The 25,032-nt window shown below is 44.1% G+C and overlaps 1 protein-coding gene across 5 annotated transcripts in view; it reads left to right on the top strand.

Annotated features, from left to right (window-relative positions):
* Positions 1-24,409, top strand: part of WDR37 (WD repeat domain 37) — a 40,178-nt gene extending 15,769 nt beyond the window's left edge. For all 5 annotated transcript variants that reach the window (XM_068146301.1, XM_068146299.1, XM_068146297.1 and 2 more), the window contains 10 exons: positions 67-131; positions 2,988-3,123; positions 4,488-4,559; positions 5,460-5,504; positions 7,971-8,047; positions 9,162-9,399; positions 9,900-10,041; positions 17,306-17,440; positions 18,041-18,155; positions 21,194-24,409. In XM_068146301.1, the coding sequence (XP_068002402.1) occupies positions 67-131; positions 2,988-3,123; positions 4,488-4,559; positions 5,460-5,504; positions 7,971-8,047; positions 9,162-9,399; positions 9,900-10,041; positions 17,306-17,440; positions 18,041-18,155; positions 21,194-21,325 (1,157 nt within the window). In that variant the 3' untranslated portion in view covers positions 21,326-24,409. The remainder of the gene's footprint in view (positions 1-66; positions 132-2,987; positions 3,124-4,487; positions 4,560-5,459; positions 5,505-7,970; positions 8,048-9,161; positions 9,400-9,899; positions 10,042-17,305; positions 17,441-18,040; positions 18,156-21,193) is intronic.
* The last annotated feature ends 623 nt before the right edge of the window (positions 24,410-25,032 follow it).

The following is a 25,032-nucleotide window of genomic DNA, read 5'->3' as shown; positions in this document are numbered from 1 at the left end:
TTACTTCTGCAAGGAAGCTAATGCTGTGTTTGAAATCCCTCCCTTTGAATTTATTTGTCTCAACAGCCAGTCACAGTACCAGTCAGCTTTCTCAGAAATTGAAGACAACTTACAAGGCATCTACTAGCAAGGTATGAGACAGATGAAACCTCTACACATCATTACTGCATTTTGTTTGGTCTCCTTTACATTTTATTGGGTTTCAAACTTTCTCTTTTATTCTCACCACTCTGATGCATAGAGCTGACTCTTCCTTTTACTTGGAGTTAATGAAGACTTGAAGTCTTGAAGTAGATTGAAGTAAATTCCTTAATGAGGCCACTTGAATAGGGAAAATATCGTATTAATAGGGGTGATGTAGTATTAGTACATCTGCTATGTAGTTGTGGAGTAGCACTCTGTCTAGTATAGTGCTGGGGTTGGTTTGGGGGTTTTTAAGGCTGGTGTTAAATGCCTGTCTTGCAATATAGCACTCATGTCCTAGGCAAGGCAGGTGGGCTTCACAACTTCAGCATGGGTAGCTGGGAAGTATGAGATGGAAGCTCCTGGGTGACAACTTTGCTTCCCAATGTTTTGATACGCATGCACAGGAAAGTAGTCCTGAGTAGTGGAACATGAAGAATTTAATACCTTATTACAGACATCACATGTATCTATTATCTCAATCAATAACCAGGAATGTGCTGATACAGCTCTTCCCATGACTTTCAATCAGAATTTGCTGGAGGGTAGAGAGGAAAGCTGACAGGAATGCTGAAGTTGAGAGGATCTCTGTCCAGAAATGTTTCTGCTCTTCATAGGAGTGGATTTATTTTGATGACTTCTTCCTTCCTACACACAGGAGTCAAAGCTGCAACCTTTTGTCTCTTGACCCAGTTGTTTATGCTTGTATGTGGTAGTCTGAGATCTGCTGAAGTTACTGCAAAGACTTTCTGCAGTAGAGAGGCCTCTTTTTAGAAAGTTACATGTTAGTTAGTTCCTTTTCTTTCTTGGAAAATTGTTTATGTGCTTAAGGGACAATGAAGTAATCCAGGCACTGCCTAGTTTATCCAGTTACTGGTGTGTGAGGGGAGTGGCAACAAAAAAGAAGGAAAAACAATGTGTAGAAAACCTGTGTGTTAGCTATATCTGGTATTTAGTGTTAGGGAGTGTTCTGGAATACTTGTCTTTGTGTTCATTCAGGACTGCTAATACTCCCCAAGGAGTTTTACAGCCTGCTCATTAACTGATCCCTGAAACCACTGTCCAGCAGCTTTGGAAAATCTCTGCTTCTTGAGGAGATTTCTCCTGGCAAGCTTTTGCATGAGAATTTGACTGGTTAGAAAGACACAATGCAAGCATGGTTTGAGAGCTGAAAAACTTCTTTGGAAATATTAATCCTTACCCATTTACTTAACTGTGTAATTCCACTTCTCATAGCTTAGTTGGAGGACTTCATTCAGTGTGAAAGTTGCACCTCTAGGACTGTGTTCAGAGTATGGTTGAGCTAACGATCTTTACCATTAACTCATTGTCTTTTCAATGCATCCTTAATGATTGTTCCTCCTCCTGCTAGATAACTTATTAGTTGTTAATTTGGAATTCACATAGGGCACTATCATATCATCATTGGAAAGCTGACATGCTCAGGATTTGGGATGCTTTTGCAGATACTCTTCTAACTTCTAGAAACCTTTTAGAAAGTAATTTACTTTAATGACATACTTATGACCTTTTGTTTTTTTGAAATACCAAAACCTATTGGGATTTTAACCTCAGTTTAGTAGATCTGAAATGCAGACTTCATTTTCTAGCTTCTACTAAGCTGGAGAGAAGTCTTAATGTGATTTGTATTGGAGCATTTAAAGGTTTTGGCTTAACCTGCCCATAATTTCATGCAGGCGAAAACACTGATAAATGGAAGTCTTCTTGTCTCAGTTTTAGCAAAGCTTTTCAGACAGTCTTCCTCAAAGAACATTTAGGAGCTTCAAGACTTGTCAAGTAAAAATGGGGTATTCTAACAGTGGGTTTGATTTTTTTAAAGTCATCTTTCACCACTCTTCATTGCAGTTGTCGTTGGAAGTGTTCCAGCAAGTCAAACTTCCTGTATTTAAAAGTATTGCAGTCCACTTTATCTAAAAACATAGGTTGGGTTTCTTTCTGTGGATACTGAGTCTTCTCAGCTTTCCTCTACTCTTGAGCCTTCCAGTTCTGCCATTTTTCTGAGTGTTTTTCTTTCTATTCATTTGTTATTACATATGCAAGTACTAACTTAGATTTGATGAGCCTTCTTTGCTTCCCCACTAGCACTGGCTTTGAGGGAGTGTGCTTATCAAATGTTTAGATGAGACAGACATATCTTTCTAAACAAGAAAAGCTTTATTACACAAATCAGCTGGCTCAGGTTAATGTTGGATTAGAATAGAATAGGATAGGATAGAACAGAATAAACCAGGTTGGAAGAGACCTTCAAGATCATCGTGTCCAGATTTGATTAGCTTTGTGCAGTTTTGAATGTGAGTGTTTTAAATGGGAATGCTTCTGGATTTTACTACAGTTATGTGTTAAGTGAGCTTTTTCAAAGACTTTACACTAGGTAATGCAGTCTGTCTTTAAATTATCAGATACATTTGTTTGGGAATAGGCAAAGAAAGCATTGAGGGGTTTTGGTGTGGTTTTTGTTAAATGATCCTCCCACACCCAAACTGAATGAGAAGTGCACACTGCATTTGTAAAACTCACTGCTCCAATGGGATTACATTATTGGCCCACAGAACAGTTTATCTGGTGCCCTTTAAAAAAGGAGGGGGTTATTAACAAAGGAAATGAAGAGGTATGTTTGCATCCAAACTCACTTTTTGCTACCACGAAGAATCAAAGTTTGAACAGTAGTGAACTGTCAGAACGCTAAAGGATCATTATGAAAAATACTCTCTTTGTATTTGTGAGATAATTACTTGATCTTGGGTCGATGTGGAAAAAATATGTTGGTATCTCTGCTATTTCAGATTGTATCCAGTTTTAAAACTACAACATCCAGGGCAATCTGTCAACTGGTAAAGGAATATGTTGGCCACAGGGATGGTATTTGGGATGTCAGTGTCGCGAAAACTCAGCCAGTGGTGTTGGGAACTGCATCTGCTGGTAAAGTTCTGTTGCTTGAATCTCTAGAAAACCCTGGTTTAGTCCCTAAGCTATAGCAAATGTGGATCAAAAGCATACTTGAATACTCAGCTTCACACTGAAAGAATATTTAAAGATGTTCTCTAGATAGGAAAGCCTTGCATTGGAGTTTCCTTGAAATGCATTTCCCCTTTAGAGGTTTTGGGCATCCTTGGTGATCTTTCTGGTCTATGTGCTGGTTAACTTCCATGCAGGTCACGCTGCCTTTAGGATCAGCTCTAGCCTTCTGGATGGTGTAAATGGGTGTGGGGGAAGCTGCCTGCTTGGAGATGTCTCTTGCACAGAGCTACATGGCTGTACACAGGATCCCTGTCGAGTTTCTATCATAGTATCACTTAGCCTTTGCTTTAGAGAAGCCCTAGACTCAGTCCCAGTTTGCATATTGGATTCTCACACTTATCTGACTTTTGCCTGAGGATGTGGGGGCAGCTAGAAATCTTAGTTTTCAGTTATTAGTAACTTAGTAGATTTCTTCCTTCCCACACAGGAGGGAAACAGGTACTAATGAGTAAGTCACTAAATCTATTATGATCCAAACACCAGTGTAGAGTTGTGTGTGATTGGAGTAAACAAACCATAACTGGTCAGGACTGGGCAGTTTCAGATTCAGAAGTGATAGTCTTTTAAAGCTGGAATGGAATCTGAGGATGCTTCCTGGACATAAGTATTATGGACCAGGACCCTCTGCTTCATAAACTGAACTGTGCCTGCTAAGGGCTACATTTTGTGTTCACATGGGACATCTTGTCTTGTCCTGATATAACTTGGAAGCATTTTCCAGATCCCACTTACAGGTACTTAAAAATTGTTCTTTATTTTGGAGTTTGGCAGGACAAGGGAGTAGCATTGGAGTGATTTCTTCAAGTTTTCTGTAGTGCTCTGCATTGACCTATATGCATTTAGGACTTCCATGCAGGAACTAAACAGTTTGTGCACAGAACTCTTGTTTCTAGTGACTGCCTGACTTTTTCACCACTGCATGCTTTTTCTGTGCTATTTGAGTCTCATGACACACAGGTGGGGCATTATACATAAGTGTATAACTGAGTTAGCAACAATAGCAAAAGCAGAACTTTCCTTGCAGCACTTAGAGCAAATTAATCCACTTGGGACAGCTCTTCTGCTTTTGAGGGGCAGATAGGCATTAAGTTATAAAACCAAACAAACTTTTATTTCATATATAAAGTGGTATTCAAGAGGATTTGTTGTGTTCTGCATTTGAAATCTATTCCATGTGGTGTGCTCTACATTTGGAGCTAACTTGTTTGTTGATTTGGTTAACACATACATTTGTAACATTTCTAACTGCCTTTTAATCTTTGTAGATCACACTGCTTTGCTGTGGAGCATAGAAACAGGGAAATGCCTTGTCAAGTATGTAGGGCATGTTGGATCAGGTAAGATAAGAGTCTGTCTGTTGTGAAAACTGGAAACAGTGTGGGAGGGGGAAATGAGTTTTGGACAGCTACAAAAATGTTTATTGAGGTTTCACTTGCATGTTTGCCAACACCATCAACGAGCCAGTTGTGCAGATCCACTAATCATCATACAGAGAATGTTTTGTATTAAGATTCCTTCTTGGAGGTCCCTACTAAGGCAGTTCTTTAAATGCTAAGTGAATAAACAAGTCCATGTAAAGAAACCTACAGGCACGCTTACAACATTCAGAAGATAAATGTCAGAACTCACTGAGGTCTTACCCATATGCAGAACAAGAAAAGCTGGTTTGCAGGATCTGTCTTATATTTGGGATACAAAATGCAGCTGCTGGGTGAACAACTGTTTGCATTTCTTTGCTTAGTACATGATCTGATAGATAATTTGTTGTGTAGTAGCAGAATTTTGCTTTGAAGATTAGGTTTTTAGGCATTTGTTCCTGCAATCATACATAATAACCAGAAAGCTGGTGGTCATGTATGGTGAGTTTTTAATCATGTTAGAGAGAGTTCCAAATACAGAATTATCTTTATGGAAGTCCAGAGCATTATCTCCTGTCACACATGTTGATTTGGATGTGGTTTGTTTGTCTTCTACAACGTGAAGTACTTGTGCTAAATTCTTGAAGTACCTTGCTAGAAAGTATGTAGTGTTGTCTAATCAACTATAGCTGCTTCCCTTGGTACTACACAGGTTTATGTACTCCAATACCACTGTGCTTTATCTCACCTGAGTGTTTGCCATGCTACAGAAAATTACTTCAAACCAAAGACTTGCTAATTGCCAATCTTTTAATGATGAAATACTGTGGAATAATTCTTTTAGTGTACTACCTTAAAACTTTGCTCTGTTTCACACAGTGAATTCCATAAAGTTTCATCCAACTGAGCAAGTGGCTCTTACAGGTATGTGAAGTTTTTTCATGTGCTATGTTAATCGTGATGGAAAAGCAACTCTCATTCTCTAGCATCTCTTTGGTTGCAGGCCCTCTCCCTACTCCTTTGTCAGCATAGTTGTCTGTTGCATTATTTTTATACTTCAAGCCATACAAATCAGAGCTAGATCTTGCAGCCAGGAGGGGGTTGCTCTTTTTTCCCAGGCACCCAGCACCAGAACAAGAGGACACAGTCTCAAGCTGTGCCAGAGGAAGTTTAGGCTGGAGATGAGGAGAGAGAGTTCTTCACAGAGAGAGTTGTTAGCCATTGGAATGTGCTGCCCAAGGAGGTGGTGGAGACACCGTCCCTGGAGGTGTTCAAGAGGAGATTGGACGTGGCACTTGGTGCCATGGTTTAGTAGTCATGAGGTCTGTGGTGACAGGTTGGACTTGATGATCTCTGAGGTCTCTTCCAACCTTATTGACTCTATGATTCCCATGCTTGTTTGTCATATCACTGTCATTTTTCTTACCTGCTACAAAACAACGGATACTTAGAATCTTAACTCAGCTGATGTTCACAAGTCCATGGGGCCTGGTAGTATTCATCCCAGACTACTGAAGAAGCTAGCAAATGCTATCATCTACCAAAGGTCTTGGGAGTCTGGGGATGCCCCTGCTGTCTGGAGTAACCCGGTGTTATTCAGAAGGGACATCAAGGAAGACCCAGGGAACTACAGACTTGTTAGTTCAACCTCACTCCCTGGAAAAATTAGGGAGATTACACTGGGTACTGTTGAGAGGCATTTAAAGAATAGTACAATCACCAGGCACAGACAGCATGGGTTCCCAGAGGGACTGAGAATACCATCAGTGCAGCTTTGGGTTTGAAGTAATACCATGCTTCATATGGTCAAGCAATTAGGGCACTAGCTTTGGGATTAAAGAGATGTAGACTCAGTTTGCTGCTGTTAGCTATGTCATTGTAGAAGGAGGATAATTATTACTGAGGTTAGAAATTAAAACACTGCTTGTTCTTCATCTACAGTGACTACTGTAAAAGAAGATAGGGAGTAGAATGCCTTCTTGTCTAGGCTGACAGTGATTTAAGTTTGGCTGTTCTGATATGGTAACAGTAACCATTGTTTCAGTGCCATAAACAGTGGTGTTATAAAAACTGACTGACAAAAAATGAAAGCAAGCCAACAAAAGCAGCTCACAGCTAACATCACCTTTCATTTTGCTGTGAGGTGGTTCTGAAAGCTGTCATTGAAAGTTTTGAGGGGAAGTGTTCTACAGTGTTGATTGATTTAGAACTGATTGAAATGAAAAAAGTCTTCCTCCCTGGTCCAGAAACAGTAACAGGTTGACCTTTCTTCTTGCCTTCTTACCTGATCTCTTAGACGAGATCTTTTTCCTCCTGATTTCATGTACATTGCACTTGTCAGAACTGTGCATGCTCATAACAAACTGTTTTCCTTCTCAGTCTAGAGCTGTCATCACTCTACCCCAATGTATTAGAGTATGTTTATTCTGTTCATAACAAGGGGAATCTTGAGTTTCTCCCTAGATGATAATGGATAAGTCTATTTCCAAAACAATTCAAGTCTAAAATCAGATGGTCCCTGCAGAGCTGTAAACTAGTGCTAGTTAAGCTGAGTTGCCTAAGGCAGAAGCAGGATAGCTGCACACTTGCTTTTTGGGGGGTTTCTTATAAAAAACAGGCTAAAAACATTTAATAGAAGAAATCATTGAAGAACCACCCCAGTAAAATGAGAAATAGCAGCTGAAGGGTGACACCTGTTGATGTGTTAAATGCCTTCCTGAAATGTGAGGCATTAGAATAGGAGTGTTACTCATGTGTAGTATTTAAGTGGATGTTTTCACTGCAGGAATGATTAATTTGGTAGCTACTTAGATTCTGCATAGTGAGTTATGTTCTTATCATTGTTGCATCCAGCAAAGTAACCATTGATATTGACACTTACTTACCAGGCAGGTCACAATTGTGTCTGTTAGAAAAATAGGCAACTCAGCATTGCCAAATGTAGCAGAATAGAATAGAATAGAATAGAATAGAATAGAATAGAATAGAATAGAATAGAATAGAATAGAATAGAATAGAATAGAATAGAAAGAATAGAATAGAATAGAATAGAATAGAATAGAATTAACCAGGTTGGAAAAGACCTTTGAGATCATCAAGTCCAGCATATCACCCAACAATGTCTGATCAACTAAACCATGGCACCAAGCACCCCATCCAGTCTCCTCCTAAACACCTCCAGAGATGGTGACTCCAGCACCTCCCTGGGCAGCACATTCCAATGGGCAATCTCTCTTTCCATGAAGAACTTCCTAACATCCAGCCTAAACCTCCCCTGGTGCAGCTTGAGACTGTGTCCTCTTGTTCTGGTGCTAAAGTTTGGTTTTATTGTCTATGGAAATACTCCTGTTTAATATCTCTCTCTTTCACACCTCTCTTCCCCCTGTGCAGCATCTGGAGACCAGACAGCTCACATCTGGAGATACATTGTACAGTTGCCTGCCCCTCAGCCAACCGCAGACTGCAATGTAAGCAATCAACTAAGTAACTGCAGCTAAACTAATTGCACAGCAATTCCATCAGATGCAGGTTTTATGATAAGACTGGTTGTTAAATTTATACATAATTTAAAAATGGCATGATTTCAGGATTGCCAGAGGTGGGATTTGAAGGTTTCAGTTTATCAGGTATTTGAGCCTTTAATTCAAACAAGTCTCACTCCATGTTTTCAAAGCTCTGTGGTTCAGCTGCGAGTACATGAATTGATAGATGTGTTGGTAATGAACTCTCAAGTAAATTTGTTTTGGTAATGATTTGAATAATAGATAATAACATTCTTCTCAAAGCTATTGTGGGGTTGTTTTGTAGCTTAATGAGGCACCTGTATTAGCTATAGTTGCTGTGAATGAAAAACTGATGGTTACAGACTCGGCATTTATTTAATTGTGTCTTTATTTATTTCACATCAGCTCTTGCCAGCACTCATCACACTCTCTGATTGTCCCCAGGCTTTTGTTAGTCACTCTTTACTGTGGACTGTATTTGACTTAAAAGCACTGCACTTCCAAAACTGTGAAGTCAAATGTAGTTTATAGCATGAGCTTCTCAGGAAGTTGAGGCAAGAGATGGCTGTGTAATAGGAGATAGAGCTCTGAATGGAAAATGTTTGATTCAAAATGGAAATGCCAGATTGAATACAGTGAAAGAGTAGGACAAATGTTATCTTTTCTTTTACACCCAAACATCATGAAAGAAAAGCCTATTTGTCTTGGGTTAGCAAAAGAATTTTTGTGTGCAGTTTACATCAGCACTGCCTGATGATTATTGACCAGCAGACAGATATTGCTGTCAGGATTTTGATTCTAAGGGATAAAAATACAGCTGTAAATGATGCTCTTCCCAAAGATTAAAATAGTCAGTGTTCTGTTAGATGCTTCCTATCTTTAAAAACTCAACTGCTTTTAACCCACTGGTGTTACTCCTCCTGCTAAGTTTTTGATAGTACCTGCACGAGGCTGCATTCTATAGAATTAAGTTACCCAAATTCACATTGAGGGGACTGAGAAGCATTTACTCTGTACCATGTAACAGAGACATTCCTTCCCTTTTCTTCTAAATCTTTATTCCTCTTGCATATTATAGCAAATGTCTGGAGAAGATGAAGTGGAGATCTCAGATAAAGATGAACCTGATGGAGATGGGGATGGCTCTAGTGACTGTCCCACTGTCAGAGCCCCATTAACTTCACTCAAAAGCCATCAAGGAGTGGTCATAGCAGCTGACTGGCTTGTTGGAGGGAAGCAAGCTGTGACAGCATCATGGGACAGGACAGCAAATCTGTATGATGTAGAGACTTCTGAACTTGTCCATTCTCTCACAGGTATTTGTCACTCACAAAAGGATGAATTGGTGGCTTATTTTTATACATGCCATTATTTGTGGGTACCAACGGGGAAGAGGAAGTCGTTCCTCTGGACTGCGATGCAAGTGTGTAGTGACTTCAGCTGCTGCTCAATCTTGCAGTGCTTTCTAAAATTCCAACCTTGCAAATCCTCTGAGCATGAGTTGGTGTTCTTTTAAGCTTATAATGTAACCTGTGAAAGCAGTCATTTTTAAACTGAATGTAGCCAAATTGTAGTTCTTGCAAAATGCTTTTTGTTCGTGTCACCTTAAGCAGCAATAACCTATCAGTATTTAATAATGATGGGAAGCAAGCAGCGAGGGCTCGGTACTCTGAAACAGTTCCAGCTTTTCACAGCCATGGTGACATTAAAGTTCAGAACTATTACTGCAAATCACCAGCATTTCATTCCATTCATTTCATGTGGAAAGGAAAAGCCTTACCTCCATGACCTTACATGTCCTCACCTGTGATTGCAGGGCACGACCAAGAGCTGACGCACTGTTGTACGCATCCCACCCAGCGGCTGGTGGTGACGTCGTCCCGCGACACGACCTTCCGCCTGTGGGATTTCAGAGATCCTTCTATCCATTCTGTGAATGTCTTTCAGGGCCACACAGAGTGAGTGGCACTTCCTTCACAGGTTTTGATGACTTCCAAAAGTATGAATGTGTTCAGTTGCTAATCTGCACAAAACTGTTCCTGTGCTCTTTTTGAGGTCCTAAGTTCATTCCCCTGTTTTATGAGACTGATTTTCACAGAACCCCCTAACTGTCCTCCTTCACATGTAACACAGCAGTACTTAATTCCCAAAACAGCCAGCCAGGGCTCTTGGTGTGCTATTGCTCATATGGTAAGTCTAGCTAAACCTCTTTACAATTAAAGGTAATTGAAGGTATGAGGTTGTTTCCCACATTGCTTACACCTGTACTTTAGGAGTATTGCTGTAATACAGTTGAAGCAGATTGCCTCTGCTTGTCATGATACTCACTGTGAAATGAAGGTCAATTCTTGGGAACCAGTGGGGGGGGGGGGGAAGGCTGGATTAATTTTTGCTCTTTTAAGATAAACTTCTAATTTGTACATAAACTAAGAAATTGAAGTGAGGGCACTGACTGCCATGTTATGTCTAAACAGAGCTTTTGGTGTAACATTTTTACTTAGCAATTCAGGCTTTAAGTTTTTATTCTGGCTACTATTGAATGTGGGCAAATGTAGTCATGAGGATCTCTGTGACAATGTTGGCTTCCCATTCCCTTAGTCAGGGCTTTGGTACACAGAAAACGCAGGAGCAACCTTGAGATACAAAAAATATTTGCTTCCTTGGTTAAAGTAAAGGTTTTGGAATGCTTGAATGTGACTGTTTCAGAATTAAAAGGTGACTGTTAGTCATAGCTCCAAACAAAACCTACAAATACTCATCTGTGCTTCCTAGTTTTTGGTTAATTCAGAGGTGCAGCTTGCATTATGACTGAGTTCAGGATCCACTTTCCCATTTTCCTTGCTGTTGCCTAACGCATATATGATGTGAAACCTCTTTATATCATGCCCTGCCCCTGACTCCTCAGCTTGATAAATTATTTGGTGTGTGACAGTCATCCCATATATGTAGCCATCTTCTCATGATAGAAAAGTAAGCTTTATTTTGTGGTCTGTGTCCTGAAGTTGCTTCATGCCATCATTTTTGTACTCCTCTATCACCTTTTCTAGAGCGACTTGTAAAGGTTGGAAGTTTTTTGTGTGCCATGGGTGCATGCATTTCCTGAGCTAATTAATTGCTTTGTTTCAGAGTATTTTTATCAGAGAAAGGATCATGAATGCTTTCAGGTTCTATTCTATCTGTATGCTGAGTCCATATGCCATTGATCTGGGGTGAAGGTGCACATGGAAATGCTGTGCTGATATTTTGGCCTCTGCCTCTGAAACCTGTGAAGAGTTGGGCAGTTTATTTTTTATGAATGAAACAGACCTTGAGCAACCTCTTTGGTCTCTCTGTTGCAGCTTTTAGTTGTCTTCATACTTCTGTTTGTGTGTATTGTCTGTGTCTGTTTAGTTCTTGCAGTGTATGAGGTTTTTAGTGTTGACGCAGGTTTTTTTTTCACCAAATACACTCAAAACTTCTGAGAGTCTCAAAACTGAGTTTGCTGTTGAATGACTAAGGTTGTTCATTTTGTTGAAGAGATGATTCTGTCACAGAATCACATCAGTCACTGAGGAATGCAGTCAGAGGGGAGATGGGGGCTCGGTATTTTGCAGTCGGGACGCTCTGAGGGATTTTATTTTTGGTCCGTTGTTGTACTTGCTATCAGCAAATGATTCTAAAATTACTCTCAAATCAACACTGTAACAGCCTTCTCACATTCAGCAGCATAGAGGAAATGCTTTTAGCACATACACACCAGGCATTTTTTGGCTGTCTTAAATCTGAATAATTCACCAAATGTAACATATTTTGATAGGCTCTTGGAATCAGTTCTGTAACCTGGGTGTTACTGTCATCGATGCTGATGATTTGAAGTCCTTGAGCCTCTTGCTAAGTAGTACCTGACAAATAGCTGTCTAGAACCCATAGAGCAGCCTTTTTTCCCCCCACCATGTGCATTTCATTAGATAACTCCTAAACTATATGCCAGACATCTCAACAAGGAGGCCAGCATACAGTAAGCCCTGTAACCCCTTCCCCCCGCGAGTTTATTCCTCCCCACAAAGGATCCAAACCACCACCGAATCCCGGCAGGGCGTGGCTCGGAGGTTTTTTGGTTCCATCGCGCCCCGTTTGATGCTGCCCAGCGCTCGCTTTCCTCCTGGGTGCCCAAAGACACCTGCACGGAGCGCGACGGACCCTGAGCGAGCAGCAGAGGCGTGCTGTCCGAGCGCTCCTGGCGGGGCCAGCAGGGGGCGCCAGCGCCCCGCCGCACGCCACCCGGCGACAAGCGGCGCAAAGAGGAGCCGGAGCCCCTGCAGAGCCCTCCCAGAGCGCAGCGGGCGGCTGCCGCCTCTTGCTCCTCCGTGTCCGGTGTGGTATTCCTCTCGCCGGGAGCAGCTCTTGGGTTTGGAAACGCGAGGGAGGGATCGAGGCTTCAAGCCCGCTGGGACGGGCGGTAGTTTTGTGCCCGGCAGTGTTGGGCTTTGTGTGTGTGCTTCAATCCTGTATCATTTCGTTATATGATGGTGAGAAAAGGAGATGCTGGCAATGTAAATACCATGAAATGCATATCTCTGGAACAGACAACGTTGATTTAAACACTAAAAAAGCACTTTTCAGTGCTAGCAGTTATTGAACCCTCCCCTCCTATGTTAATTCCATCGTGGTTTGTTCTTCCTCTCAAGCTGGAAGAAAAATCTCTGCTGATCTTTGGAGAGAAGTCCACAATCAGGCTTTGGGAATTGTTTATAGGTCTTTGTGGAATCCAGTGCCTTTAGCACTTCCAAAACTTGAATGCTTCTCACCTGGGACTCCTGTGGTCAGTGCCACCACCCTTTAAATGTACAAGCTGTTGTCTGTGTCTGGAGGTTTTAAACCCCGGTGGTGACTTCCCCCTAGGCTGCAGCCTGCTCCGTGTGGGGATACACTTTGTTCCCCTAAAAGAAAGGAAATTCTTGTGCAGGAAATAATTGTCTCAAATAGCATTTCCTTTAGGTTTCATGCCTGAGTTTTACTACTTGAAGTGAGAGAGACCCATTTGAGCACTCAAATTTTGCTGTTTAACTACAGTTTGGTGTGTGTTGCAGAAACGTGTCCGAGCTCTTGTTTTAGTCTGTTTCTCTGGAGCTTCATTTTAGTCCGTTTCTCTGGAGCTTCACCCCTCACAAGGACTAATGCTTGTGAGTAGATGCCTTCTCACAGGCACAAAAAACTGTTGTCTGGCAGTGTTCAGGGGTAAATCCCACTATATGCTGCAAATCAAAATGGAGAGAGCAGTGTTAACTTTTCTTTGGTGCATTGCCAGTAAAGGTTCTGCATCAGCATTTCACGGTCCAACATTTCCAACAGCTTTTTTTCCCCCCCCCCCCCCTTTCCCCTATGTGTGAAGTTTCAGCAGATTGTTATGCAAAACAGTTTCGTGTCTCAGTGTGACTGGGGAGACAGCTGTTGGGCCTAATGAGGAGTGCTAGCAGTACAGCATTTCTGTTGATTGAGACCCACGGAGGGAGCAGGATGTTGGAGGCCAGGCAGCGGTGTGTGGTGAGGAAGTGCCACGCTGTCAGCTGGCAGTGCACGCTCGGCTGCTCCCTATGACAAGATAAATGAGTTTTGCTGCAGTTTGGCGAGGCTGAGGCTTTTCTGGAGAATAGTTGTAGCAGACCAAACTCCCTCTGGGACCCACAGTTTGAAGTGTCACAAGACTGCTTCCTCTTTGCCAGGATTTTTTGTTAAATGTCCTACAATACCTGTCATCCCTCTGAGTTATTAAAAACCTAATGTCTTCTAGCATTCCATTAACACAGGGGCTGATGAGCTTTTGTTGACACTTCTTATTAATTTAGCCAGGGGGATGTTAGCTACAGTTTTATCTGGGTTGGAACAAACTGAAGATGAATGTAAGTGTAAACAGAAAGCAAAATGAGCCACATGGAAGTGCAGGGGAAAGGGTTGTAATTTATGGATGGGATTAGGAAGGGAATGCCTTGAAAATACTATTTGTATACTGGTTGCTCTGCCAGCTTCTTTCTTTCCTCACAGACTTTGCTTCCCTTTGTTCTCACCTCTTTTTGGTTGGGCTAAAATCCTGGTTTAGTGTATAAGTAGGAAATGGCCTTTCTTCTTGTGGCTATTTTGTCTGAACTAAAAATGCCAAGAGTGAGAGTTTAGTGGAAGTCACAGTATCACTAAGGTTGGAAGAGAGCTCAAAGATCAAGTCCAACCTGAAGTCAGGCTGGTGGAAGACAAGTTCAGTGCTAAGAATGCACCATCCCTATTCTGACTATGTGAATAAGTCTCCTTTCCAAGTGTTGGAGGTGCTTGAGGAAGGAGACTCATCAGTTGAGACCTTCATGTCTGCTGCAACTTTTTGACTTCTGGGTCATAAAGTCCAGAAGATTAGGTGAAGACCTCTTGGTTCTTATTGTAATCATCTCCCTGGTAGCTTAGTTGCACTCTAATAATGCATGAGAAAACTTGGTATCATGAATAAAGTGGGTCTTCATCCTAATTAAAACTTAATTTGGTGTCAATTTAAATTAAGAGGCTTGCATAAACTGGTCCATTGTGACCTGGGGAGTGCTAATCTCAATCAGCAGCTTGGGTAGGACATGAATTCAGATTTCTGCATAACAACCCAAGTGACAGGAACAACTGACAGCTTCAATTAAAATGGCTGAATTGGAAAGCAATTGATGTGCCTGACCCAGGCTGCAAGAGAGGTCATTCAATGAAATCTGTGGGAACAGCTGAGAAGCCTTCCCTGGTGATTTTGGGGAGAGACAAACCTGCTTTGTTAGTACATTGTGTGGGCAGAAAAGAACTGGGTTTGAGTTGGGAATTCAGGCAGTATTGAAATGAAAATAGCAGTACAAATGCTTTAATTGGATAATATGAAACAATAGGTAAAAGAGGAAAAAAAACCCCAAACCATCTCATCTCAACTGTTCATCTGAGCTCAGCAGTGTACTGTGCTCTGGAAGTATGGAATACAAAGACAATAAAATGCTAAAATAAAATTAGTCCATAAAATTCTTTATATAATCACTTCTGAAAGTAACATTTTGCTCTTCCCATGTCTGGAAGTATTCTTAGGGGGCTTTCTGTGGCCTGCCTTCTGCATTTATAGACACGAGTAAAATCTGAGTCATAGAATCATAGGATCAACCAGGTTGGAAAAGACCTCAGAGATCATCAGGTCCAACCTATTACTTAATACCTAACACCTCATGACAACTAAACCATGGCTCCAAGTGCCACATCCAAGCCTTTTGTGAACACCTCCAGGGATGGTGACTCCACCACCTCCCTGGGCAGCACATTCCAATGGCCAATTACTCTTTCTGGGAAGAACTTTCTCCTCACCTCCAGCCTAAACTTCCCCTGGCACAGCTTGAGACTGTGTCCTCTTGTTCTGGTGCTGGTTGCCTGGGAGAAGAGACCAACCCCCACCTGACTACAGCCTACTTTCAGGTAGGTGTAGAGAGCAGTAAGGTCTCCCCTGAGCCGCCTCTTCTCCAGGCTAAGCAACCGCAGCTCCCTCAGCCTCTCCTCACAGGGCTGTGCTCCAGACCTCTCCCCAGCCCTGTTGTACTTCGCTGGACATGTTCAAGTGTCTCAGTGTTCTTCTTAAATTGAAGGGCCCAGAACTGGACACAGAAGTGATCATTCTTCTTACTACTACTAGTTGCCATTTTTATCTGACTCAGCTGCTTGTAGAACAGGAGTAGAAATCATGATTAGCAATGATTAGATTGCTGCAGCTCTTGCTAGTGGAGTTACACGGGGAGCTCTGTGCATGCATCACAGCTGCATCCAGGGGTGTGTACCAAATAGCTGCAGTTACATCTCAGGTTCTTGGAATCTCGTCAGTGTCTGTGCTGTGGATGACAAAGGCCTGAGGTAGTTCTGCAGAAGTCCTTGAGTGGAGAGGGAAAGAGCTTGACTACTGGTCTCAAAACATTGGTGAGGAGGAATTGTGCTGTATGCTGCTAATTCAGTTTTGGTTGCCTGGGAAGCTTGGTGAACATCAGTACAGAACTTCAGAACTGAATTAGGGTTTCAAGACTGGCTGTGTTTAGCTCATATTAGGGCCAGAGGAATATGAGACATGCCTCCAGTGTGACTTTCCACTGCTGGGCACTTACAGAATCATAGAATTGTTAGGGTCAGAAGGGACCTCAAGGAAGGGACCATGGGCAGGGACACCTCACACTAGATCAGGTTGCTCAGAGCCACATCCAGCCTGGCCTTAAAACCTCCAGGGATGGGGCTTCTACTACCCCCTGGGCAACACCCTCATGGTGAAGAATTTCTTCCTGGCATCCAATCTGAATCCCCCCATTTCTAGTTTTGTTCCATTTCCCCCAGTCCTATCACTTCCTGACACTAATTTTAGTTTAGCATTTTATTGTTTTGGTGTTCCATACACTTGGAGCAATCCAGCCCTGTGTATACCTCGAGTGGCACAGCTTCTTGCTAGAATATTTGTTTTGCTCTAAAATACCCACTTGGAGTTTCAGTATTTCAGATTAGCTGAGAAAAAAAGGTGTGGCAGTTCGGGCTGGGTGCCTCTTGCTGCTGCTGCCACACAAGATGCACCTCTGGTGCCCCCGGTGTCCAGCCCAGTGGGTGGACACAGGAAGCTGTGTATTTCATTCCCATAATGTCCTGCTCCCTATAAATCCATCTGCAAGCTCTCACACTTCCTCTTTCTTCCCTTGCTGCCCCTGTGGGAGATGCTCCCTATCTGGTAGTGGAGGGGAGGGGGAGTTATCTCATGGCCTCTTGGGCCTGGCTAGGCCTAATGCCAAGAGGAGAAGGGGGAAAGGCAATCTCAGATCTGGCCAGCTGAGATTAGCCTAACAGTGGAGAGGGGGGGAAGAAAGAGCCCTGGAGGTTTTTGGACGCACCCTCAGGTGGGGAGAGGGGAGTGCTGGGAGGCTTCTGGGCATGCTTTGGGATCTCCTTTGTCACTGTGCTTGTAGTCTCTCTGTACAACACTCCCTGCTTTTCCATTGAAACTTTCCATCCCTTCTGCAATCCGTTTGTCTGAGTCTCATTTTTTCTGCCCTGGTGGGAGGCAGGGGAAGGATCTGCCTCAACCTGGGGCAAAAAGGAGAAGAGGAAAGGCAAGTTACATATTTGAAAGGGAATGCTGGAACAGAAAAGAGATCTTTAAGTCAGATGCTAGTTTAATGAAGAGCTGTAGGGCTTGACATCTTCCTTTTTGTGTCTGTTTAGCACTGTCACATCTGCAGTTTTCACTGTGGGAGACAACGTTGTTTCTGGCAGTGATGATCGTACTGTAAAAGTCTGGGACTTGAAGAACATGAGGTCTCCTATAGCAACAATCCGCACAGACTCTGCAGTCAACAGGTAAGCAGCTCTCTGAGCTACTGGGTTTCTTCAGTCCTGCTCCCTCAGTTAATTCCTCGTTTCTTTCACACGTGGGAATGGTTCAAAGCTGTGGCAGCAGAGTTGTAGGCTGGGCATTAGGAAGCATCTCTGTACCAAGGGAATGGTTGAACACTGGAGCAGGATTCTGAGAGCAGTGGTTGATGACTCCAGCCTGTCAGTGTTTAAGAGACATTGGAGGAGTGCCTTTGATAAGATGGTTTGGTTTGTGGTCAGCCCTGACTTAGGTGGTTGGACTAGATGATGCCTTCCAGCTGTGCCCTCACTGGATGTACCTTGGTTTTTAGTCACTGCAATTGAAGTGGAGATTGGTGAGATTCTGAAATCACCTGCAGTGGATTTCTAAAGTGCAGGTGCAGTCAGTGTTAACTTTCAGTGCCCACACTATCCTGCTCCTCGGGGGTTTGCTGGGTGGGCTGTGGGCGTTGGGGCTCTCCCAGCATCTGAACCTTTAATACTGTTTTTCCACTTGTGATTTCTAATCGGGGAAGACTTCAGCTGTGTCACTTCCCATGTGCTTAAACTCCTAGTGTGATGTTGTGTCCTGTCTCCCATGTGCAGGATCAACGTGTGTGTTGGCCAGAGGATCATCGCCCTGCCCCACGACAACCGGCAGGTCCGGTTGTTCGACATGTCCGGAGTGCGCCTGGCGCGGCTGCCGCGCAGCAACAGACAGGTGAGCAGCCCCGGGGCGAAGGGGGCCTTTGGCAGCTCTGGCTTGCACTGCACAGCTGCTGAGAGACGCTTGGCTGTGCTGCTGGCAGTTGTGAAAACGACCCACGTGCACACAAGCACCAGGTGTGGAACTTCTGTGTGGAGTTGGGAACGTCTCCACCAGCATTCATCAGCATTTCGCTCTTTCCTCAAGTGAAGCTAATGTCTGTGCCCTGGGCAGGGGTGTGAGAGCCCTGCAGGTGTGTGTGAATGTCTGTGCCCTGGGCAGGGGGTGTGAGAGCCCTGCAGGTGTGTGTGAATGTCTGTGCCCTGGGCAGGGGCTGTGAGAGCCCTGCAGGTGTGTGTGAATGTCTGTGCCCTGGGCAGGGGGTGTGAGAGCCCTGCAGGTGTGTGTGAATGTCTGTGCCCTGGGCAGGGGCTGTGAGAGCCCTGCAGGTGTGTGTGAATGTCTGTGCCCTGGGCAGGGGGTGTGAGAGCCCTGCAGGTGTGTGTGAATGTCTGTGCCCTGGGCAGGGGCTGTGAGAGCCCTGCAGGTGTGTGTGAATGTCTGTGCCCTGGGCAGGGGGTGTGAGAGCCCTGCAGGTGTGTGTGAATGTCTGTGCCCTGGGCAGGGGCTGTGAGAGCCCTGCAGGTGTGTGTGAATGTCTGTGCCCTGGGCAGGGGCTGTGAGAGCCCTGCAGCTGTGTGTGAATGTCTGTGCCCTGGGCAGGGGTGTGAGAGCCCTGCAGGTGTGTGTGAATGTCTGTGCCCTGGGCAGGGGGTGTGAGAGCCCTGCAGGTGTGTGTGAATGTCTGTGCCCTGGGCAGGGGTGTGAGAGCCCTGCAGCTGCGTGTGAATGTCTGTGCCCTGGGCACGGGGTGTGAGAGCCCTGCAGCTGCGTGTGAATGTCTGTGCCCTGGGCAGGGGCTGTGAGAGCCCTGCAGGTGTGTGTGAATGTCTGTGCCCTGGGCAGGGGTGTGAGAGCCCTGCAGGTGTGTGTGAATGTCTGTGCCCTGGGCAGGGGTGTGAGAGCCCTGCAGGTGTGTGTGAATGTCTGTGCCCTGGGCAGGGGTGTGAGAGCCCTGCAGGTGTGTGTGAATGTCTGTGCCCTGGGCAGGGGGTGTGAGAGCCCTGCAGCTGTGTGTGAATGTCTGTGCCCTGGGCAGGGGGTGTGAGAGCCCTGCAGCTGTGTGTGAATGTCATGGTTTGTGCTGTGTCAGAGACGTGACTCATTGTGAAGTTTGATGTGGTTTGGGGTTTTTTAATTACTACTTTTTTGCTTGCTTGGTCTGGTTTGGGTTTTGTGGTTGTTTTGAGGTTGCTTGCTTTTGGGTTTTGTTGGTTTGTCTTTCCTCCCCCCCCAATTACACAGTGTTTGTTATATGAAGAAACAAAAGGTAACAAGCAAGGGGAAGTTTTGCTCACTCACCATGTGTGCCTGGCTAATAAGTGTGGGGGTGTTTTCCCTCCCATGCTCACACACAGGCATTCTTGGTGTTTGGTACTACCCTGTCCTTACTGCAGCCATCAGTTTTGTGCAGTTGTGCTGCTGTTTGGCATGGCAAGCATCACGAGTGGAGCAAGTGTGGCTAAGTGCTATTAATGGGATATGCCATTTCAATAGAACTTTGGGGTGCATTCAACAGGAAGGAGTCTTAAGCCTTATTCAGTCCTTTTTGTTTTAAGTCTTTTTGTAGTTCAGTGGGGTTTGCTAGTCTGTTGTTTAATCTGGGGTTAGGTTATTTTTCTTTCTTCATTTTTCCTTTCCTTCAGTCTTTCCAATCAGGCTGACGCTGCTGAAATCATGGGAAGTTCATCTTTGGGACTTAAATGTTGGTCAGAATTCTCTTTCTGGTGTTTTTTTGTTCCTGTTGGACTTGAACAATAGATAAGGCATTGCCTTTCCTCAGTATGAAATTGCTCTTTCTTTAGCATTATCCTTTCTGTGTTATGGCTGTGGTGGCCACTTCACCTTGCAGGTTTCTAGCAGAGTAGTTGCCAGCATGCAGTTCTGTACTTTAGGGTTGCTTTTATCAATAAAAAGGCTAACATCAAATTCCCATTTGCTGTTGTGAATCAAGTGTAATTAGGTGGCAAACAGACCTTGGAAATGTCTGGAGTTTTGGTGCAGCTGTTTGTGAGCCCCTCTCGTTATGTATCTCCTTCTTACAAAGTCTTTCACCTTGCAGATGACTAACAACGTGCTCTAGGGTTCTCCAGTGTTGTGAACACCCCTGTGAGTGTTAGCAAGTTTGCATGTTGGCTCCCACTACCCTGTTGGCATAGAGGCTTTCACAATCTGCATAAGAAGCTTTCACAATTCCTGCAGTGTGCCCAGGTGGCCAAAAGGGCCAATGGCATCCTGGCCTGCATCAGGAACAGTGTGGCCAGCAGGAGCAGGGAGGTCATTCTGCCCCTGTACACTGCACTGGTTAGGCCACACCTTGAGTCCTGTGTCCAGTTCTGGGCCGCTCAGTTTAGGAAAGATGTTGACTTGCTGGAATGTGTTCAGAGAAGGGCAACAAAGCTGGGGAGGGGTTTGGAGCACAAGCCCCATGCGGAGAGGCTGAGGGAGCTGTGGCTGCTTAGCCTGGAGAAGAGGAGGCTCAGGGGAGACCTTATTGCTCTCTGCAATAGACAGTAGACCGGCAAGGGCTGGTCTCTTCTCCCAGGCAACCAGCACCAGAACAAGAGGACACAGTCTCAAGCTATGCCAGGGGACGTTTAGACTGGATGTTAGGAAGAAATTCTATACAGAGAGAGTGATTGCCCATTGGAATGTGCTGCCTGGGGAGGTGGTGGAGTCACCATCATTGGAGGTGTTTAGGAGGAGATTTGATGGGGTGCTTGGTGACGTGGTTTAGTTGATTAGATGGTGATGGATGATAGGTTGGACTCGATGATCTTGAAGGTCTCTTCCGGTCTGGTCTATTCTGTTCTGTTCTGTTCTATTCCTACTCTACTCTGTTCTATTCCTACTCTACTCTGTTCTATTCCTACTCTATTCTACTCTACTCTACCCTACCCTCAGTAATCCTGCTGTCTCCTGAACTGTTGCAGGGCCACAGAAGAATGGTGTGCTGCTCAGCATGGTGTGAGGACCACCCCATCTGTAACCTCTTCACCTGTGGGTTTGACCGCCAGGCTATTGGGTGGAACATCAACATCCCTGCTTTGTTACAGGAGAAATGAAGTGCTGGAAACGTGGCTGCAGTTCCTGTTGCCAAGGACTACTTCTCCCCTTGGCAGACCTTTCCCCACGCCGGTCTGCCGCGGCCGTGAAGCTCTTCCTTAGCAGAGACTGGAGCGGCCGCTGCTCTTGTTCCCACGTTGTGCAGTTTGCATGGGTTGTACAGAAAATGTGATTCTTTCCTTGGTTTTTTTTTTTTTTTTCTTTATTTTTTTTAAATTAGTTTGTCTGGTGTATCAACTTTTCTATTCTGGCATCCACTGGTCAGTGTGTTCCCTGTTGCAAGTGTTCTAAGTTATTTAGCGTTGAATAGCTGCACCGTAGGGCATTACGTTTGTGACATGAATGTGAAAGCTCTGTAATTAACGTAGGGTGTTAGAGCAAGTCTGTTACATTTTTCCCATGACTATACATATCTGCCTTGTGTGACAAAGAACCTGCAGGGCTACAACTTTGACATGAAGTGTGACTTTCACTAGGTGTGTGGTGGCGAGCATTTTCCTGTCCGCATCTCGTTCGGAATACTTTGTTTAACAGTGCTGCAGCGTAGTGCAACTTCGACTCGCCTTTTTGTTCCAGTTACTGGAGAAACAGCAGAATTGAGAGGGAAAATGCAAGCAGCTTGTAGTTGAGTAAAGGCTGCCAGCTTTGTTTGGAAAGCTTTTTTTCTTTTTGTACTTCTGAAAAAGCAAAGTATTCATTCTGCCCTTCTTCTATAAAGTGACTCAAACCTCATGGTGCTTCCTGCCAGCAAAGATCCAGGGCATCATGATTCTAATCACTGAAACCTAGTCAAGCAAATTCTGAAGCACTTTAGTTTATAGCTGTTGTTATAAACCATTTATGAAAGTTTGACTCTACCAGTGAATGTGAGCTGACCTTTGTAAGAAGGATTGCTTCTTTTTGGTGATCTGCCCAGAAAGGAAATAGGGTTGGTTTTTCTTTTTTTGGGGGGGGATTGGTTGTTACTTTATTTTGCTTTATTTTTAAACTATACCTACAGTGAGCATAGTTTTCTCTTGTGTTCACTTCCCATGTTTTTGTTTTGAGCCAGCAATACAAAGTAAATGAGTACTACCTCAAAAATGAATGTTGGTCAAGATGCATTGAATCTCTCTGTAGCTTAGAAAAAAAAGCACTTTTGGTCTGTGGCTAAAGTCCTGTCTCTGCCTTGAGAGGAAAGACAATCATACCAAATGTGATCCTTAGGATAATGAACACATACAGCTAATGGAGCAATATGAAAGTTGTCTGTCACCTTTCTGTTCTCAGCTGTGGCAAGGGCTGCTCGAGTTCCTGCTCTCTTCCAGAAGGGGGTAACTGCCAGATCTCTCTACTCCCTCCCAAATGATCTTACTCTGGGTTTAGTCTTCACTGTCCTTAGCCTTCTTTGCACTGGCAGTGGGGTGTTTTACCAGGGCTGCTGATTGTGTGAGTCAATACAGGTGTCAGCTGACACCCTCAGAAGAACAAACCCCCTGCTTCAGACAGCCACTGCTGTGTAGCTAAAGGGAAATCATGCCCCTGGCTGTCTGATGTAGCACAGAGCCAGAGGAAGGCTGAGGGGAGCCAAGGGTGCACTCTTATAATGTGATTTGGGGGGAGGGGGCATTAGGCGTTAGGAACTTCTTATCTCATCACTATGATTTTGTGAAGCTATAGCTGTGCTCATGTCCTCTGCAGCACTGTTTAGAGTGACATTAAGATATGTTAACTGTTCTGTTCACTAACAGATAATGGCATTGGAGTGCAATGGGATTGGATGAAGAATGCCTCGTTGAGTACTTGCAGGGAAACTGAGGTCCTAGACTGATTTTGAACTGTAACAGTAAGGAAGCTCGAGATGATGAATGGAGGATGTATGTAATGTCTTCATAGTGTAGGTGGTCATAATATCATATTAGCTTGATATCTTGGATTTTTCTGTTGTTTCTCTCTCTCTCTCTCTCTTTTCTTTTTTTGAGATACAAGATATATCCAGAATTTCACTGAAGTAATCTTAAAATACCAACAGTAGCAAGGTTGCAGGAAGCAGCTGCAGAGTTTTCAGTCTTCTGACAGCAAGGCTTGCAGGATGGTGTCAGAAGTTGATTTTCACTTTTTTTTCCCCCTGGGTTTCTAACTCTTGGGTAAAGCCATTAGATGTTGGATTGCAAGTGTTGCTCTTTAAGGAGCAGAGATTCACTTTTTGTTGGAGTTGGTAATGGAGAGAGCGTTACACAGGTTGATGCTGTTAAAAGAGAGCAAGATGAAAGAGTCTCCTCAGTCTGGAGAAGCAGTTTCTGCAGCATGGCCTGCATGTCTTGAGCAGTGAGTGTCCTTTTACTACCTGAAGTGGTGGGAGGGTCACTGGTTTCCTAAGCTGTCTGCTGAAGCTTCTCAGATACCTATGTGACAGGGGACCAAGAGTCTCTATGCAGTTCAACCATCAGTGCTGCAAACTCTTGATATCACCAGAGGGGACATCCTCTGGCAGTGGGAGTGGGATGCTTACATGCTTCTGCTTTGACAAAATCAACCAACTAAGGTGCTAGAGCCATGTTCTGTTGAGCAGGCTAATGCTGAAATCAGCTAACACTTCACTATCACTTAGCTTAATTTCATGTACTGTAGCCAGGGTTGAGGGTCACTCCCCTTTTGAAGCAAATCACACGGGAGCATGGCGGTGAATGATGCTGCACTGGCCAAGCACGTGGCAAACATTTCACAGCTTTGAGTGTTCTAAAGAGTGGGTTTTTTTTTCAGCTCTGAGCAAATGTCCAACATTTCATAAAAGGAGGAGCATTACAGTTTCAGTGTTGTGCAGAACTTCACAGACAACTCATCACTGGGCAAAATCAAGCTTTTCTGTCTTTCTCAAAGCAATGCACATCAGTTTTCACAGTTGGTGTATACAATCAGATCTGGAATGAAACATCTTCTTTGTTGCCTAAATATGTGAAAACTACCTTCTTTGGAAAGAGCCCCCCAACTTTCTAAGTTATGTGGAACCACTTTTTATTATTCTGCTAATTGGTTTTTAGATGTAAAATGTTTTTTCTTCATTATGATTCAAAATGCATTAAAACATTCAACAATTCCTTTTGGCACGTTGTTGTTCTTCCCTGTTGGCAGCAGAGTTCTGTTCATCTTTGTGTTGCACTTGGTTAGTAGTCAAAGGATGCTCTTTGCCACTTTCCACTCCTTTCTGCTGAAAGAATCCTGCACCTGGGTTGGGGCAGTCTTAAGCACAAATCCAGGTTCAGTGAGGAGTGGTTCAGGAGCAGCCTTGAGATGGACTTGAGGCTGTCAGTTGGTGACAAACTCCCCATGAGCCAGCACTGGCTGCTGGCAGCCCAGAAGGCAGCTATGTGCTGGGATGCATCCAAAGCAGGGGAAGCAGCAGGACAGGAAGGGGATTCAGCCCCTCTGCTCTGCTGAAACCCCACCTGCAGCACTGACTCCAGTTCTGGTGTCCCCAAAGGCAGAGAGTTGATTTTGATTTCCTTGTTAGTTTGTGTTAAACCTTATTGAAATGTTTGCAATGTCAGAGATCAGCCTTGTGCAGAGGCAAAGCTGAGCCTGAGTGTTTCAGTGGCACTGTATCCTCCCAAGGCTGCCACTGCTGAGCATAGAGAAAGGCAAAGTTTGACAGTGCACAGCAAGCACTTCTGAAAGCAGGTTGGCAGTATGGAAAACCCTCGAAGTACAGGATTAAAGCATTAGGGAA

Source organism: Melanerpes formicivorus, unplaced genomic scaffold (genome assembly GCF_026170545.1).
Source record: "Melanerpes formicivorus ecotype bairdi unplaced genomic scaffold, bMelFor1.0.p_v2 SCAF_13, whole genome shotgun sequence".
NCBI lineage: Eukaryota > Metazoa > Chordata > Aves > Piciformes > Picidae > Melanerpes > Melanerpes formicivorus.
The sequence above is the reverse complement of the archived record's forward strand: the minus strand, read 5'-3'. Positions and strand labels throughout refer to the sequence as shown.